At 39.9% G+C, this 18,458-nt stretch overlaps 1 protein-coding gene across 5 annotated transcripts in view; it reads right to left on the bottom strand.

Moving 5' to 3' along the window:
* Window positions 1-18,458, bottom strand: part of CDC42BPB (CDC42 binding protein kinase beta) — a 115,336-nt gene that overhangs the window by 53,603 nt on the left and 43,275 nt on the right. For all 5 annotated transcript variants that reach the window (XM_070751794.1, XM_070751767.1, XM_070751774.1 and 2 more), the window contains 7 exons: window positions 17,268-17,416; window positions 10,576-10,669; window positions 8,258-8,458; window positions 7,487-7,735; window positions 6,097-6,176; window positions 1,375-1,541; window positions 1,166-1,285 (listed from right to left, as the gene is read on the bottom strand). In XM_070751794.1, coding sequence (XP_070607895.1) covers window positions 1,166-1,285; window positions 1,375-1,541; window positions 6,097-6,176; window positions 7,487-7,735; window positions 8,258-8,458; window positions 10,576-10,669; window positions 17,268-17,416 — 1,060 coding nt within the window. The remainder of the gene's footprint in view (window positions 1-1,165; window positions 1,286-1,374; window positions 1,542-6,096; window positions 6,177-7,486; window positions 7,736-8,257; window positions 8,459-10,575; window positions 10,670-17,267; window positions 17,417-18,458) is intronic.

The raw sequence follows: 18,458 nt of genomic DNA, 5'->3' as shown, positions 1-18,458 counted from the left end.
AAGTGTCTATATGTTATGCATGTTGTAGAATTGTTCTTTATTTATCTGCAAGCAACTATGTTGAAAAAAAATCATTATGACCCTTACATTCAAATGATTACTTTCTAAATTCTGAAGGTGGATTAACAATTGGATTTTAACCAAAACTCACAACCATAACTTTTTCACCAGAAGTGATGTACATTTAAAAAAATATTTTACAAGCTGAAAAAATAATTAATTAAAGTAAGTATTCCCTGACTATTGATTTTGATGCACAGACAGATTGACTTTCTCCAATGGTTTAAGGAAATCATGTCCAATCCGTTGGCTTGACTAGCCACATTAAACAGGAATGTTTTGGGCTGCATACAAAATATACAATATAGTTAATGTATATAAATAACAAATTTCCTTTATTTTGGAGGGTCTTACGGGGCTACATTACTAATTGTCCAGGGCTGCATGTGGCCCCCAGACCATGGGTTGGATACACCTAGTTTAAGAACTGATTTCTCTGATTCGCTTCACATGCAATCCATCTATAAACTCATAACAATCATACCACCCTGCCTAAATATGTCACATATAAAGATTACATAAAATGCATTGTTTTAATATATAATATGGACATCTATGGAGATTCTCAGTCATCCAGGTTATGGTTATCCCGAAGGTGCTTTTTCAAAAGGCAACTGGACTTCCTTTGTTTTTGCTTGAAATCATTTCGCTTCTCATCCAAGAAGTTCCTTCAAAATGTCTTCAAGCAAATAGCATCCTCAGCCAACATGCATAAGAGAGAAGTTCTAGTTTTACAAACAATAAAAATTAACAAACACATAACTAGGTAACGTGTCTGGTAGCAGACTCATTAACACATTGTATTTAAAACCATAAGCATGTAGCTCACCTAAGGAAGTTTAGACAAATAATGAAGATACATAATTGACAAGCAGCAATAAATGTGAAGGTGGAGTTTATTTAAATAATCTGAAGTAAGATTGACAGTTCTTAGCACCATTAATGTAAGCAAGCCAGGTTTTAATGAAAGTTTTTACAAATTCACAGTATGAACCAATTGGATAGCCATACAAAAGAGCCCCCCCTCCCACAAATGACTGAGGCACACCTTTTAAACTGCATAGCACAAATATTACTAGATTTAATAACATAATCCAAAACTTACCTGCTATTTTATTTTTCAAGCGTTCAATTTCTTCATTTAGCTTTTTTATTTCTTTATCCCTATTTGTGTTCATCGTTAAGCAAGTAGAACCATGAAGGGACTGGAGAGCCTGGGTGGACTCTTAAATGGAATGAAAAACATAATAGTTAGAAATCGTAACATTATATTATTCCACCAGATGGACTCTAAGAAAGCTAATGAGAAGGTACCTTGCAACTTCCTACTCAGTTCCACCTTCTCCTGTTCCAGTCTTCGTATTCTCCTCTCATATGCCTCTATTTGCAAACTATTGTTCAGGTCACGTTGAACATCCTCATCTTTGGTTATGCTACTGGACTGCATTACGCTTCTAAGTGAGCCTCGGTCAGAAAAACAGCTGAGACCCAAAATAATCAGTGCACATATTAATTAGCATGTTTAATCAACCATAAACAGCAAATTTCCTGTTGAAAATTCAATACAGTGAACCCTCGAGTTTCGCATCCTCGAGCATCGCGAAAGGGCTATTTCGCGAGTTTTCAACCCGGAAGTAAACTCCACCATCTGCGCATGCGTGCCTTTTTTCTATGGCCACGCATGTGTAGATGGTGGAGTTCCCCAGCTGGGAAGCTGGGCGGCTTCCCTGGGTCTTCCCCCTCTTGCCCCGGTAAGACCCCAGCGGCAACGCGAGCAACGGCGTGGGCGGGCGGGCGGCACGCGCGGGGACACCCCAGCTCCGCTCCCCAGCTGGGAAGCGGCCCCAGCAACAGCGTGGGCGGGCGGGCGGCACGCGCGCGGGGAAACCCCAGGCGCGAGCAACGGGGTGGGCGGGCGAAGGGCGGGCGGCGGTGGAAGTAAAAACACCATCTGCGCATGCGCAGATGGTGTTTTTACTTCCGCACCGCTACTTCGCGAAAAATCGATCATCGCTTGGGGTCCTGGAACGGAACCCTCGCGATGATCGAGGGACCACTGTAGTTAATATAATTATAGAAGTTATATAAACATTTATCTACTGAGTGAGCTGGCAAGTAAACAACAATATGCTTATTCCCACTTCAACCCTACAAAAGAAAGGTTACTTGCAAGGAAGTAGCAGTAATAACTTCTACACAAGTGGGATTTAAAGCAGAAAATTGATATTGCTGCTCCCACATTCTCTTTTCTATTTCACTTTTTAAGACAGGCAAATGAAGCACAGGAGAAGATTGCCTTTCCATGTATGTATGAGAGTATAGAACTTTAAAAAAAAATAACCTCAGGTTTAACATTCAGGAAAACCTGGAGCATCTTTGAAAGATGGAACACAAAATACTGGATTCAGTCAGGCTAGTGATCTGATTCAAGTTCAGTTTGCTAAAATTATATACATATATGACAGGAGATAGAAAACGTTTTTCACCAGATTATATTTCTTTTCACCTGCCAGAGAGCAGGTTTTGTCTTTAATATAGCAAATAAGACTAGCATAAACTAAAAAGAAAAAAAAATCTACAAGTAACTAAGCTTGTGGATAACTAATCTATCATCCTTCCTGTAGGATAACTGTCTATGAAGCTTATTGAGTAGCTTTGTGATAATCATTAGTCCTTAACTGTTTGAGGAAAACATTTGATGTAGACACACTAGATACATTATACTAACTACACGACATACAAAGAAAAAAAACACCCCAACACATAACAACCTACCATGTATAAAAAAACTGAATAAAGAGTTTTAGCATAACTCAGAAATTTCTATAATAAAAATAATAGTAGTATTTTTGTCTATTATGCACGTAATTCATATATCATGCAGTGAGGTTGGAGCTTACAGAAAATTGATTCGTTTTGTAATTAGGAGCCAAAGGGTCACTTTGGAATATATTCCTGATATGAACCATCAAGTATTTATACCTGTTGCTTTATAGCAAGATGGGCAAGCATATAAATTGAATAAATAGATAAAATAAATCAAAACCTATTGTTTAGGTTTTTTGTCCCATCAACATAAAGAGACATAATACATAAAAAATTAGAATAAACAGCAGAACTGATAAAGGCAAAAAAGATCTGTGGTAAAGCACTGCCTCTTTACCAATCTAACATGCTGTTACATAGTGGAAAAATCATTGTACAGTGATCCCTTGACTTTCGCGGGGGATATATTCCAAGACGGCCCACGAAAGTCAAATTTCCACAAAGTAGAGACGCTTCCTTCCTTCTTCTCCCTCCCTCCTCCATTCCTGGTTTTACTTACCCTCAGAACCCGCAGGGGCAATGGGGTGGCAAGCTGGGGGCCACGCAGCCCCAGCTACCGCCACTGATCTCGCCGCCACCGGGGCCCTCAGCTGTGTGGCGGGCCACGCAACCCCAGCTACCGCCACCGATCTCGCCGCTGCATGGCCTCTCAGCTGTTTGGCGGCTCACGGGACCTCTGCCATCGCCGCTGCCACAGATCTTGCCGCCGCTGGGCCTCTCAGCTATCTGGCGGCCCACATATCTTCTGTCGGCCACCGCAGCGGCGGAAGATGCAATCTGGGCAGCGGCGGCAAAATCAGTGGCAACGGCAGTAGCAGGAACACATGGACTGTCGAGCAGCTGAGATGGCCCAGCAGCAGTGAAATCGGCAGCAGCAAAACTGGCGGCTGCAGCGGGCGGCAGTAAAGTTCGGCTTCAAGTGGAGCGTACCAGCCCTCCGAGAATTAAAGGGGAAGGATCAGGAGGCTGGGGTGGAAGCAGAGCTTTTATTTAAAGACAGCTTCTTTAAATAAATTTTTAAAATAAAAAAAAAGCCACAGGTTTTCAAACATTTTATTTATTTATTTATTTTTTGAAAACCAGGGGGTCCTGGAAACATCAGGATTCAGGTCAGCTGGCCTGAATCCTGACGTTTCCAGGATCCCCTCATGCCATTTATTCCTCAAGCTGGCCAGAATCCTGATGTTTCCAAGACCCCCCAATGCCATTTATTTCTCAAGCTGGCCTGAATCCCCCCCCCCAATGCCATTTATTCCTCCAGCTGGCCTAAATCCCAATGTTTCCAGGACACCCCCCATGCCATTTATTCCTCCACAGACTCCCTTTCCCTGCCTCTACAAGTACTGAGCTAGCGTTGCTTTACCCACCCACCATCCCAGAGCGGAGAGCTCCTCGGACCCGCCATTTTCTAGCAGATGGGACGGATGGAGGGGGGAAAGCCTGGCTCCAGTTCCCTTTCAATCATCAGAGCCTGCTAACTTAAAATCGCTTGTTTTGGATGCTACTTGCAGCAGCAGCAGCTGCGAGAAAAATGACCGTTCGTAAGAAGAAAGTGGTTTGTGAGAAGAGCCAAAAAAATCCTGAATGCCCGGTTCATATCTCGAAAAGTTCGTATGAAGAGGCGTTTGTAAGACGAGGTATCACTGTACTGTATTTTTGGGAGTATAAGACGCACCTTAGTTTTGAGGGAGGAAAACAAGGAAAAAACAAATCTGTCTCTGTCTTCCAGCAATTTGCCTCCTAGCAACCAGCACAAATGATATTCACTGTTCGTTGTGTATTTCTATGCATGTGTGTCTGATGCATAGAAAGAAAGGTTTCTTAAATATAGTTACACTAATTCCTCCCAATTATTTAAATAGATCTACACCAAGCATAACTATGTTAGGGTTTAACTAAACTGCCTTATCTTAATATTAAACAGGACCACTGCTACATTTCAGATTATACTTTCACATATCCTGTTAAAATTGATGTGGCTTTCTGGAAGTATGGTTATTCTATACTTTAGTTATTACGTTATTACATTATTCTATACTTGTGGGACCCAGTCCTGCCGCATGAGTCCCAGCGACCAGTTGGCCTTCCCTAGGTTCCGTCAACAAGACAATGTCGCTTGGCGGGATCTAGAGAAGAACCTTGTCCGTGGGGGCTCCGGCCCTCTGGAATCAGCTCCCCCCAGAGATTCGTTCTGCCCCTACCCTCCTCGCCTTCCGCAAGAGTCTGAAGACTCATCTATGCTGCCAGATTTGGGGACATTAGACTCTAGACCCATGGCTGATGAACATAATGTATGTGTATTGTTTGAATCAGAATGAGTGATTTTTAATATTACTAGGGCTTTTAGATTAATTGGCTAAATTAATTGGATTTAGGATATTTATATTGTTTCTTTTATATGTTGTAAGCCGCCCCGAGTCCTTTGGAAGGGGCGGCATATAAATCCAATCAATCAATCAATCCTTTTTTAAATAGTAGAGAAATAAATATTCTCTACTATTTAAAAGAAGATACAATAACACTGGGCCTCTTTGGATCAAGCATTTATTTTAAAAAGCTTCTTCATTTTGTTAAGTTGTCGAGAACAATAATAAAGCAGTCTTTTTAAAAAAAGTTTAATAATAATTTGAACATTCTATAGGCATTTACAGTTATTGACTTACCTCCTTGCAGCAAACAACCAATTTCAGCACAGTCTGATCAGCAAAAGAAATAAAATTCTGCCTTGCCTCTCCCTGCCAGCAATTTGCCTCCATGCAGCTTTAGTTTCACTTTCATTTTAGCAGGTGGGCTTGCTTGCACTTCAATCAGCTGAAGGTCAGGAGGCATATAATCAGTGGCTTGTGCTAATCAAGCTCTGCACTGTTTGCTGCAAGGAGGTAAATTGCTGGGAGGCAGAGACCAAAGGGTGGGGCTGGCTGGGTGGGGCTACATTCAGGATATAAGATGCACACATTTTTACCCTTGGGGGTGGGTGTTTAAAAGTACATCTTATACTCCAAAAAATATGGTAATACATACATAAATATACTACCTCACATTTATTCTGTAGCACTGCCATTAAAGAAAAATAGCTCTATTTCTTTTGTTCTGTAAAGCATTTGTACCTGACAGTGTTATATAAATTAATCATAAAAAGAAGCAGACTACCCCTAGAGCTACCCCTCCACGTGAGCTTTCTAAATTGCAATTGTTTTTTTTCCAACCCACCTTTCTGTTGTGTAGGTAAAACCAACAAAAGGTAAATGCAACCCAGAAAAGCCAGTATGGGAACCAGGTGGTATCATCTCCTGCACAAAAAACAATTACAAGAAGAAAATGGAGATGAATCAAAAACGGGGTGAGTTAATTCAAAACTGAGAGTAAAACATAATATAAACACAAATATTTTAGTGTAGGTATCTCTTTAGTTTACTGGAGGAAATACTGTATATAGATATACAGAATTACATAAAAATAATTGGTATCCGTTCATACTACATGGAAACGCCATCCAAGACCTTTTCCATTTCTGACCTCTTCAGTAAAATACAAAAGGTAGAGTCTTAGAATGATCTAAACACTCAAGTTTTAACTCATTATTTTGAATGAATTCCATGGTTTGTTTAAGATTAGATTAAGATTAAGATTTATTAGATTTGTATGCCGCCCCTCTCCGAAGACTGTTCTATATTGGGTTTTGGCAAAGCACTGAATCTTTTAAGTCCCAGTCAAAAGAGAGAAGAAGATGAAGAACAAGTAAAAACAGGATGATGAAACCAACCAAAGTCACAGAAAACACATCACAAGGGGCTCCAGCCATTCTAGCACAGAGCCTGGGAGATCATCTGCAAATGGTCTTGGTGCCCACCCTTATGAATCAATTCCTACTTCAAAAATATATATTTCTGGACAATAATAACTAGGGCTCCCACATGAAAATATGGAATGTTGCCTTCCCAGAAGATAAAAGTTTTAAATATCCGTGGTTATATGTAAATTTATGAACTGGTACTGTTTGGACTCTGAGGTCCGGTTATCAATATAACAAATGAAAAATATTTTAATTTTAGTAATTTCATACATGCTGCTTTTAGAAGCATTGGCATTCTACAAAGCGGATGACCTAAGAAAAATTTAAGATTAATTTACTATAGTAAGTCAAGGAAAACTTTAACTCTGTTTCCAAATTGTTATTGGAGAACACTCTTGATTTAGTATACTATTCAGGGTAAAAGATAACCAACGTTATTTGTGCCATGATGTCAGGTCATAAATGATATAATTTACACAAATCATCAGATTTAATCGACTTTCATTCTTTTGAGGAGATATCCAAAAGAAAAAAATCCCCATCATAGCTGAAGTCTGGTAAATCAAGTTTACTTTAGTGAATTTAATCAGGCAAACCATTTTTCCACACTGTCTACATATGCAAAACAGAATAGAAGTAAAAGCATTAAACGTATTCCCAGGTCTGTCCAGTTCATATCGAAACCGCTAGAAACAGAGATTTTAAACTCCAGAACACCTTCCAGAATGCCCCTGCAGCATACAAAAAGTCAGTGATGTAGAAAACAAACAATAACAACAACAAAAGGAAAATACAGTAATTACTCACAGGGTTTCTCAATATATCATCGTCTACATCAAAATTTGATGTATCTGAAGGACTGCTAACTTCTGGAATGTAAGGTGCTTCTAAATTTCGTATATTATCCCAATTGAGTCCTTCAAAAAATGCATGTGATTTGAAATCTTCTATTCCATTCTGCCCTAGACGACGTTCCCTGCTGCAGATAAGTCGTTGGATTAAGTCTTTTGCTTCTTCGGATACATCAGCAACATGAGATGGAAACTGGAACCTCTCCTGAAGAACAGGAAGAAAAATCTAAACTGAAGATATTCTTTTCTATGACAAAATATTTTTAATGTGTACATTCATACCATTTAAAAAACAAACTACAGAAGGCTTCCCAAGCTTCAAAATTTAAGTGTTCTTGTTTTTAGACCTTCTACTTTTTAATGTTGTTTATCTTTGGCATTGCTTGTCTGAAGAAACACCCTTAAATATATTTAATTAGTCTAATTAGAAAAATTTCCATATGTTATACTTGTATTTTTTGCTGAATGTGCTCATTTTAAGTCTGCTTTGCCACAAAATATATAATGAAAAGATTTTCAGAAATAACTGAATCGATATATTCCAAGAATACAACAATTGAGATCTGAGAAATACCTGTTCTGAACATTAGTCACAGAAGATTTTTCTTAGAAAATGCATTGAGCAATATAGTTACTCATGCAAACACACACAAAGATTTTGGATCCTGATGACATATTTCTGCAAAAATTAGACAGCTAAGAGGAACAAACGTTTCATAGCACTTACTTCATGGTTCATAATCTTCCCATAGGTTTCCACCAGTGACTCTGCATAGAAAGGTGTTTCTCCATATAACATTTCATACATGCAGACACCTAGGGACCACCAATCACATTCAGGTCCATATTTTCCCATGCCATCCTCCATGGCTTGCAGTATTTCAGGGGAAATATAATCAGGAGTGCCTACTGCGACTGAAGATTGAACCTTGAAGAGAAACAATGGAGAAATTAATTTAATTGTTAAGGAGAAGTTAATTTAATTGTATGCATGTATAAATCTATAGATCAATGAGCATTACTGAGATACAAAAAGAAATGTTTATACTTTCTTGCATTATTAAGTATAAAAGAGAAGAACTATAACACCACTTTGTTATGTACAAATAAAGTGTTTAATTTCACCATGAAACAGCGTAACAGGAGGAAATACATAGGAATATTAAAGTATACTCCATTCATAAAGAATACATAGCAGTTCTGATTAAAGATATTGCAGAAAAATGATATACCGTATTTTTCGCTCCATAAGACGCAGTTTTTTTCCTCCCAAAATAGGAAGAAAAATCAACCCCGTCTTATGGAGCGAAGATGCAGGCAGGGAGGGGGGGGAGGCTGCGAACTCGGAAGCGCCATCCCGCCGGCTGGCTGGCTAGCTGCTGCCTGGCCCCCTCCGCACCACCAGCGGCGCTCCCCCCGCCAGCCAGCCAGCCAAGCCCCGCGCCCGCCAGAACTGGCTCCTCGCTCTTCCCCCGCCGCCCGCCGCGTTTGCAGGAGGTGGGGAGGGTCGGGCGGCCCGCCAAGGCCAGGAGGGACCCCGCTGCCCCCCTTCCCTCTCTCCGCCCGCCGCTGAGCCTCCTTGATGCCGAGAGGAAATGCCGGCAAAGGCTTTTCTCAGCGGAGGTCTTCAATGTCGGGGGCGCACGGGCGGTTGCGCGCGCTCCCTATCTCCCTGCTAGCCCACTCGGAATATTCAAAATAAGAAAAGCCTTTGCCGGCAAAGGTTTTTCTTATTTTGAATATTCCGAGTGGGCTAGCAGGGAGATAGGGAGCACGCGCAACCGCCCGAGCGCCCCCGACATTGAATATCACCTTCGCCGGCCCCGTCACCGCTGAGAAGAACGGAGAGAGAACGAGAATGAGTGAGAGCAACAGACGGCAAGATAGAGAGAAAGTGAGAAAGAGAGAGTGAGAGAAAGGGGGGGAGAGAAAGAGATAGCAAGAGAGAGAGAACAAGAGAAAGAAAGAGCGTGAGAAAGAAAAAAAGAGAGAAAGAGTGAGAGAGAAAGCAAAAGAGACAGAAAGAAAACAAGAGAGAGAAAGTGAGAAGAAGAGAGAGAAAGAGGGGGAGAGAGAGAAAGAGAGGGAGAAAGAGAGAGGGAGGAGAGAAAGAGAGAGGGAGAGGGGGGAGAGATAGCAAGAGAGGGAGAGAAAGAGAGAGGGAAAGGGGGAGAGAGGGGGGAGAGAAAGAGAGAGGGAGGGAGAGAGAGGAGATAAAGGAAGAGGAGAGAGAGAAAGGAAGAGAAAGAAAGAAAGAGGGATAGAAAGAGAGAGTGAGAGATGCTCAGTGAGCCTTTCTTTGAAGTTGCCTTTCTTTCTTTCTTTCTTTCTTTCTTTCTTATTCTCTTTCTTTCTTTCTCTCTTTCTTTCTTTTTCTCTCTTGCTCTCTTGCTCTTTCATTCTTTTTTCTTTCTCTTGCTTTCTTTCTTTCTCTTGCTTTCTCTCCTTCCTTCCCTCCTTCCATTTCTTTCATTCCCCCTCTCTATTTTTATTTCTCTTTCATTTTCTTTCTTTCTCTCTTTCTTGCTTTCTTTCTTGCTCTTTTTCTTTCTCTCTTTTACCTTCCCTTCCTCTATTTCTTCTTTTCTTTCTTCTTCCTACCTTCTTCCCTCCCTCCCTCCCTTCAGTCCTTCCTCTCCCCTTTCATAAGTGTCCTTGCTTCCTTCTTCTGTTCCTGTCCCTTCCCCCTTTCTTTCTTTCCTTCCTTCCTTCCTTTCCTCCCTCCATTTCTTGCTTTCCTTTTCCTTCCTCCCTTCTTTCCTCCCTCACTCCCTTCTTTCACTCCTTCCTCTCTTCCTCTCCCCTTTTTGGCTTAAATTTTTTTTTTTCTATTTTCCTCCTCTAAAATCTAGGTGCGTCTTATCAGCAGGTGCGTCTTATAGAGCGAAAAATACGGTAATATAAAATGTTGTTATATTCATATGTATCTTTATGTAGTATTTTACAGCTTATCTTCCAAATATAACCCCCAAACAAACTCAAACACACTGCTGTTTAAGTATTCTAGTAAAAAAAAACACAGCACTATACTTTTTTGATACATACAGTGCCATCCTCGCTCATCTTTAAGCAGGATCCAAAATCTGCCAGGCGTATGTGGCCGTTCGCATCCAATAAAACATTGTCAGGTTTTATATCTCTGATTTTTTCAAAAAAGAAAAAGGTATTATTTTAAATCAGGCACATAGTTGGAACATTTCCTTCAACCAGTTATTCTAAACATATATTAAAATCAAGTTAACAGCAAAAGATCAAATCGTCTATGCCAGAAAAATCCCAAATACTACTGTAAAGTATCACTATCATTATATTAACTTATAAAATTAAATTCCCACCCTAAGTAGAATGTGCAAACTTCAAAAATAATATAGAAGAATAATTTGGAGCATCTAACTTGGTTCATTTATGTAGCGATTGTACATTATTTTTTCAGGTTTGTACAGAAGTCAGAAACAAAACATTAGCTGTGATGCACTGCATTTAAATAAGTTCTGGAGAATTTCTTCCAAATCATTTTTGAACTCTGCTGCTTTGACAAAGAATTTCCTGTTTTCCTATTTTTTTCAAAGTGCATATTTGAACATGGTTTATATAGTTTTCACAAAAATAGGTCCACAAACAATAATGGACTACATCTTTATACATGCATACATTCACAATTGCCTTGGTTTTGTTGCTAAGTTTAACGTATCTATTCTATTTCCCATTTAACTTGAATCGTAATGTGTGAATTTGCTAAGCTTGTGTTCTGACTTTGTTGACAATGCAACGTGCGTCCAAAATTCTTGAAAAATTGTTAACTTTTCCAGAAATGATGTCTAATAAACATTCTGGATGTTTAGACATCATGTTTAGATACCCCCCAAAAAGTCATTAAAAGTCCGTATGTATCTGCCATACTTCATGACAGTATATTTATGAAATTATTCCAAAGGAAATATTCCAAGCATAAATTAAATATAATTAATCTCCTACACTGAAAAAATAGCAAATTAATGTGTGAAGGAAATGTATTGCTGAGAAGCAGATCATGGATCAATAGCCACATATACTGCAGGTTTTATCACACGTTTCTCATGTTTACCAGGAAAAAAAATTGGAACATGTATTCCTAAGAACAACTCAACAATAAAAATGCACAACACGTACTTTGTCTCCCATTTCCTCTCACAGTATAAGAGGAAGGAAGGTGATTAACTACTGAAGAGCTTTAAAACTGTGGTATTTCTTTCAAAGCTTCACTAACACAGGGACTTTTTCTGCCAGCAAAACAATCTGCAAAAAGAAACACTAAGAGCTAATAGAGGTTTCTTTGCTGTACAGTGTAATCAAAACACAGTAATGCAACACATGAGTACTCAAAGGTAAACCTCACTTACCTCAGAGGGACTTACTCTGAGGTAAGCATGCATAACATTGCAGCATAAGCAAGTAATAGCGTTAATGGACAGCTACAGCTACCGGTATATTAATTCACTTCACTGATTTTTGTTCTCCAATTTTATCATACATATTCTAATACCATTTTGCTGGCTAGCTCTGATCAAAGCAATAAGTCTTCAAATGATTTCCAGAATATAGTAATTTCTAAAATTTATTAAAAGCCATTTTGTATTCAGCAAGATAAAAAAATAATAATTTAATGGGGAAACCATTGGCCTGCTGAAATGAACACACATTAAGAAACTTTTAATCACATTGCTCTATACACATACGTTTTTGTGATAGTTTTACATACTGTATATTGTAGCATTAAATTGTGCTCTATGAAGGATACAAAATAGGAGTAACAGAATATGGATTTTATTTGTAAGGGATGCTGTTCTGCACTATAATCCACAAGTCCAATTCTTCCAAGATATATTTTATATGTTGTCCACTAACTAGTGACTCAATCCCTCCAACAACCCAGAAGTTTCAACTATCTCAGAAATGAATATTCTCTTTTTGATATTCTGAACTTATAACATTATGTACTTTAAAGCAAATCTTTTGCAATCAACTCAGCTTGCTTCTGACTTAATTATTCCTCGGGTTTAACTTCATGCCATGATACAGAGGACTGCATATTTAACATATGCCAGCATAGATTAATTGGCTTGAGAAGTTCCCACAGCAACTCCATGTTATTATTGTTTAATTCCTTTGCCAGACCTGGAACTGACTTAACTACAAAAAGGTTATCTCAGGATTTGTGGCAATGTCTATTATATAAAATAGTATAGATATAGTGTTTTATTTAGTAGGACTCACAGGCTATGGGATGAGTGGCTTACATTATCTTTTTATATGAAAAGAATTTAATAACAATAACAACAATGCTCCCACCTTTTAAAAAAAAATATAGTTTGATCAATTCAAGAGAATATATTTGCCTCCTATTTTCCCCCATAACAACACCCTGTGAAGTGGGCTGAGCTGAAAGAGAATAACTGGCCCAAAGTTATCCAGCCCATTTTCAACCCTAAGAGAGGCATAGAAGTTCCAGGCTTCTATACTGTCCTAAATTGTATACTAAATTAATAAACTACAGTTCAAAATACTAAGTCATTAAGAAGAAATTAATGTCACTGCAGACAAGAAACAACCAAATACAATTTATACAAGATTCCCACCCAGTGCTTCTTTAAAAAACAAGTTTTAACAGCTCTCCTAAAATACAATAGGGTGGAGTTAGTAAACTGCTCCAAACAAATAGGGCTACTTCACAGAAAGCATAACACCCTGGGCTACATATTGACAATACCTAAAAGAAAGGAACCTGTGGAGTGATTGAGCTTCCTAATCCCGTAACTAATGTCACCTCACCTTAAGAAAATTTCAATGTGAGACAAGTTTATTTTGGTGCTGTCTTAATGTTATAAACATGTACAGACTTTGTTCAAGATTACAACAGTAAAAAGGTCAAAATGAAGGAGTACTCTTAAATTCAAGAACAAGATATTTCCTTTATTCCTCATAAATACAGCATAACATTCTAGATGTAATCTCATAAACAAATGAGGACGTTTCCTTCATGTAGATTTTACACCTACACGCATTTGTTACTTACTTACTTACTTACTTACTTACTTACTTACTTACTTACTCAATTTTTATGCCGCCCTTCTCCTTAGACTCCGGGTGGCTTACAACATGTTACCAACAGCACTTTTTAACAGAGGCAGCATATTGCCCCCACAATCCGGATCCTCATTTTACCCACCTCGGAAGGATGGATGGCTGAGTCAACTTTGAGCCAGTGATAAGATTTGAACCACCGACCTACAGATCTACAGTCAGTTTCAGTGGCCTGCAGTACAGCACTCTACCTGCTGTGCCACCCCGGCTCTTATTTATGAAATAGAAATCCACCTATTTATTTAGAGTGCTCAAAAGTACACATATAAAACTGTTGGACAAAATTCTTATTTATTCTATCTATCTATCTATCTATCTATCTATCTATCTATCTATCTATCTATCTATCTACCTACCTACCTACCTACCTACCTACCTACCTACCTACCTACCTACCTACCTACCTATCCAATACATGAAAATTTTGTTGATATCAATACAGTAATACCTCATGATACGAACTTAATTGGTGCAAGGAGGAGGTTTGTAAGACGAAAAGTTCGTAAGACGAAACATTGTTTCCCATAGGAAACAATGTAAAGTCAATTAATCCGTGCAACCAAAAAACCCCCCGCAAAAAAACAGCTTTCCGGCTGTTTTAAAAGGTGACAGCCGGCCTGGGGGGCTTCCCAGCACCCCCCCGAACCCGGGTTCGGGGGGGTGCTGGCAAGCCCCCCAGGCCGGCTGCGACCTTTTAAAACACCCGCGCCGCTTCGCAGCTGTCTCCTGAAGCCGAACGCGGAAGTTTGGCTTTGCCGTTCGGCTTCAGGAGACAGCTGCGAAGCGGCGCGGCTCTTTTAAAAGGTCGCAGCCGGCCTGGAGGGCTTGCCAGCACACCCCCCGAACCCGGGTTTGGGGTTCGGGGGGTGCTGGCAAGCCCCCCAGGCCGGCTGCGACCTTTTAAAACACCCGCGCCGCTTCGTAGCTGTCTCCCGAAGCCGAACGCGGAAGTTCGGCTTTAGCGTTCGGCTTCAGGAGACAGCTACAAAGCGGCGCGGGTGTTTTAAAAGGTTGCAGCCGGCCTGGGGGGCTTGCCAGCACCCCCCCGAACCCGGGTTTGGGGTTCGGGGGGGTGCTGGCAAGCCCCCCAGGCCGGCTGCGACCTTTTAAAAGAGCTGCGCCGCTTCGCAGCTGTCTCCTGAAGCCGAACGGCAAAGCCGAACTTCCGCGTTCGGCTTCAGGAGACAGCTGCGAAGCGGCGCGGGTGTTTTAAAAGGTCGCAGCCGGCCTGGGGGGGCTTGCCAGCACCCCCCCGAACTTTTGCCGAACTTCCGGGTTCGGGGTTCAGGGGGGTGTTGGCAAGCCCCCCAGGCCGGCTGCGACCTTTTAAAACACCCGCGCCGCTTCGTAGCTGTCTCCCGAAGCCGAACGCTAAAGCCGCGAGACAGCTGCGAAGCGGCGCGGGTGTTTTAAAAGGTCGCAGCCGGCCTGGGGGGCTTCCCAGGAACCTCCCGAACCGAACCCGGGATTCAGCCAAATTTTGCCTCTTCTTTTCCTTCTTTTCAATATTTAAGTAGATTTGTGAAATTTTTAAATATTGAGAAAAACTTAAAAACTAAAACCCATTTATATATAATAACCTTCAATCTGAAATTTAAATTGAACCAACCAAAATTTAAAGTGGTGGAAATATACATTCTGTAAATTTAAAAGTCTATTTGATTATAGGTGGCAGAAATCAGCATACTGACTATATGCCTTAATGAAGGGAAGGGAAATGAAGAGAAAACCTGTCCAATCCTCTAATAGCTTACAATATTTTAAAATGGGCATGGCCACAATCTGGAATTATAAATAGGAACATTATTTTAATACAACAGACTTCATAACAACATCTTATGTTTACATGCTATTTGTTTTTGTATTTTTCAAAATCTATAACTTTGTTTTATATTTAATTAGCTTAATATAGGTAGTCCATGACTTAAAACCCTTCATTTAGTGACCGTTGAATGGCTCTGAAAAGAATGACACATGCCTGTTTTTCACACTTAACACTGTTGCAACATTGCCATGGTCACATGATCAAAATTTGGACGCTTGGCAACTGATTCATATTTATGATGGTTGCAGTACTCTGAGATTATGTAATCACAACTTGTGACCTTCTAAGAAGTACCGTATTTTCTGGCGTATAAGACGACTTTTTAACCCCTGAAAATCTTTTCCAAAGTGGGGGGTCGTCTTATACGCCGGATACTGATTCCGGATAGCTGGCGAGGCGCCGGCTAGAGGGCTGGACACCGCCGCTTTGCCGCCGCTCCCGCCGCCGGCTTTGCTGGGGTTGAGCTCCACGCCCGGCGGCAGGAACTGCGGGGGGTAGCCGGCGTAACGAGCCCTTGCCGCAGCTATCCGCCGCTTCTTTCTTCTTCGCCTCGCCTCCGCTACTCCCGCCGCCGCCTTTGCCTCTTGCCCGGCGGGGAGAGCAAAGGTGGCGGCGGGAGTAGTGGAGGCGAGGCGGAGAAGAAAGAAGCGGCGGATAGCTGCGGCAAGGGCTCGTTAGCCGGAGCATACGCCGGCTACCCCCCACAGTTCCTGCCGCATTGCGCTTTCACCCGTCGAGCCTGCTGGTGATTGATCTCGCTTGTGAAAGCGCCTTTTCCTGGTGCAACATCTGAACCGAAGTCGAAAGGGTTAAGACAGCGAGGGGATCTTTTTTTTTAAGGCTGGGCTGTACGGACCCGGGATTTAGTAGTTTTTCACCGACTCTGTACCCAAAGCTCCGCCTTGTACCACTCAGAGCTGCAAAACACGTGCTATTCATTTATTTCATTCATTCATTCATTTATTTGTCAAAACGTGTACAAAAATTTGTATTCAGGTACCAACTTTTCCCTGCTCCCTAGAAGAAACCCGCTGCAACTTATTCACTAGTTTTCATTCATGGATGAGTCAAAAGTGAGCCTAAAGTTTACAATTAGGGAATGCAAACAAAAGAACTACTCATTAGAAAATTGCACCTGCAGGATTTCTATTTATTAAACTTCTTGTAAACAAACAACATCTGATCAGTAGATTTAAAGACCGCTACTTTTTAATTATGCTTAGTGCTGGTTCTCATTTATGCAAGAAATAAAAGCAGGAGAGTGTAAACTTTGATAGGGGTGGGGTTACACAAAAGCCTATTTGGCTAATTTGTGGCACAATTTATTTATTTATTAGATTTATTTATTTATTAGATTTGTATGCCACCCCTTTCTGAAGACTGAGCAGCTCACAAGAGTGTTGTCTGAATTCACTCAATGTATGGGAAAATCAGTGCAATTAGTTAGTCATCAGTATGGCTATGTGGAAAGAGAAAGAGAAAGCTGGCACCAGGCTGCGTAGTCTTATACGGCGAGTATATCTCAAATTCTATATTTTAACTGGAAAAGTTAGGGGGTCATCTTATACACCCAGTCGTCTTATACGCCGGAAAATACGGTAAAGTCAACAGGAAAGCCAAATTCATTTAACAACCACATTACTAAATCAACAACTGTAATGGTTCCTTAACAGAAAGAAAGGTCACAAAATTGGCCAAAAGTCTGTTAAGTGTCTCACCTAGCTATCGAAATTTTGGGCTAAATTGTGGTCAAGGACTACCTGTATTTATATACCATAATAAGAAATCTTACCTGTGCACATAATGCAACTGATGAATGGAATGAATTGCAAGAACCATTTCACCAATGTAGAACCTGGCCATATCTTCCGGAAGCTTGTCTTCAAACTTGCTAAGTAATGTCAACAAATCACCACCCACATAGTAGTCCATTACTAAATACTAAAAAAGAAGAACACTTACTGGTAAGAATCACTGCAGAATTATATCATAAGTGATTACATGAAATGTTCACTGGACTACAACTTTAATATACGATTGTGGAAGCTGGAGTCAAAATGAGTGGTTTAACTGCTCCCTCTTAACTAATACTTTAAATTGCCCAAGTAAACATGGGAATTTAAAATAACTTAAACTATTTCCCAGACAATCATTATGCTAGACATATTCTATCCCCTTCCCCTATTATTTCATATACATATACTAGTATATATGCATCAATGCATATATACTAGTATATGTAATTAATTAATATAATTAATTTTTAAAATGTAACTTCAAACTTAGTAATTCTCATAGAAACAATTTAAAACAAAAATGGGAATGAAAAAAATGATCATAATGTTTTTCCTTTCTTCTTTGCTGGGGGGTAAATAATTCAAAAGTCATTTGTAAAACCAATGAAATGTATGGTTTAGTATGCTAAAATACTATTGAGTACATGATCCAGTAACCATGCTGAGGTTAAGAACTATGATAAGGCTTGTCATTATCTGGACAAAGGATTGCTTACAAAACCAAAATGCACTGCTTCAATTGTTGCAAGAAATTGTTCATGTACATAAAATAATTGGGTTCACTGCAATGATCAGTTATAGTCAAAAATGCATAACTGCATTTTACTATGATAAAAGATTCTTAGGCATATACCAGATATTCTACTAAACTCCAGAAAAGGGCAGCTATACTAAATCTAAATAACAACAGCAATTTAGTAGTTCAGTGTATTTCCTGGAGAAATGAAATGACAAGAGTTATTTGCTGGAAAATATAGATTAGCCAAAGCTACATATACTAATTGCTTGTTAATTAGTCATTTTCATTTAAATATACTAGTTTTCCTATCTTTTCAAACTTTTTACCATAAGAGTAATAACAGAGTAAAATATTTGTATGCCACCCTGAGTCCTCGGAGAGGGGCGGCATACAAATCTAATAAATTATTACTATCATTATTATCATTATCATTATTATTATTAATTAT

The sequence above is a fragment of the Erythrolamprus reginae genome, chromosome 1, assembly GCF_031021105.1.
Source record: "Erythrolamprus reginae isolate rEryReg1 chromosome 1, rEryReg1.hap1, whole genome shotgun sequence".
In the NCBI taxonomy this organism is placed as follows: domain Eukaryota; kingdom Metazoa; phylum Chordata; class Lepidosauria; order Squamata; family Dipsadidae; genus Erythrolamprus; species Erythrolamprus reginae.
The sequence above is the reverse complement of the archived record's forward strand: the minus strand, read 5'-3'. Positions and strand labels throughout refer to the sequence as shown.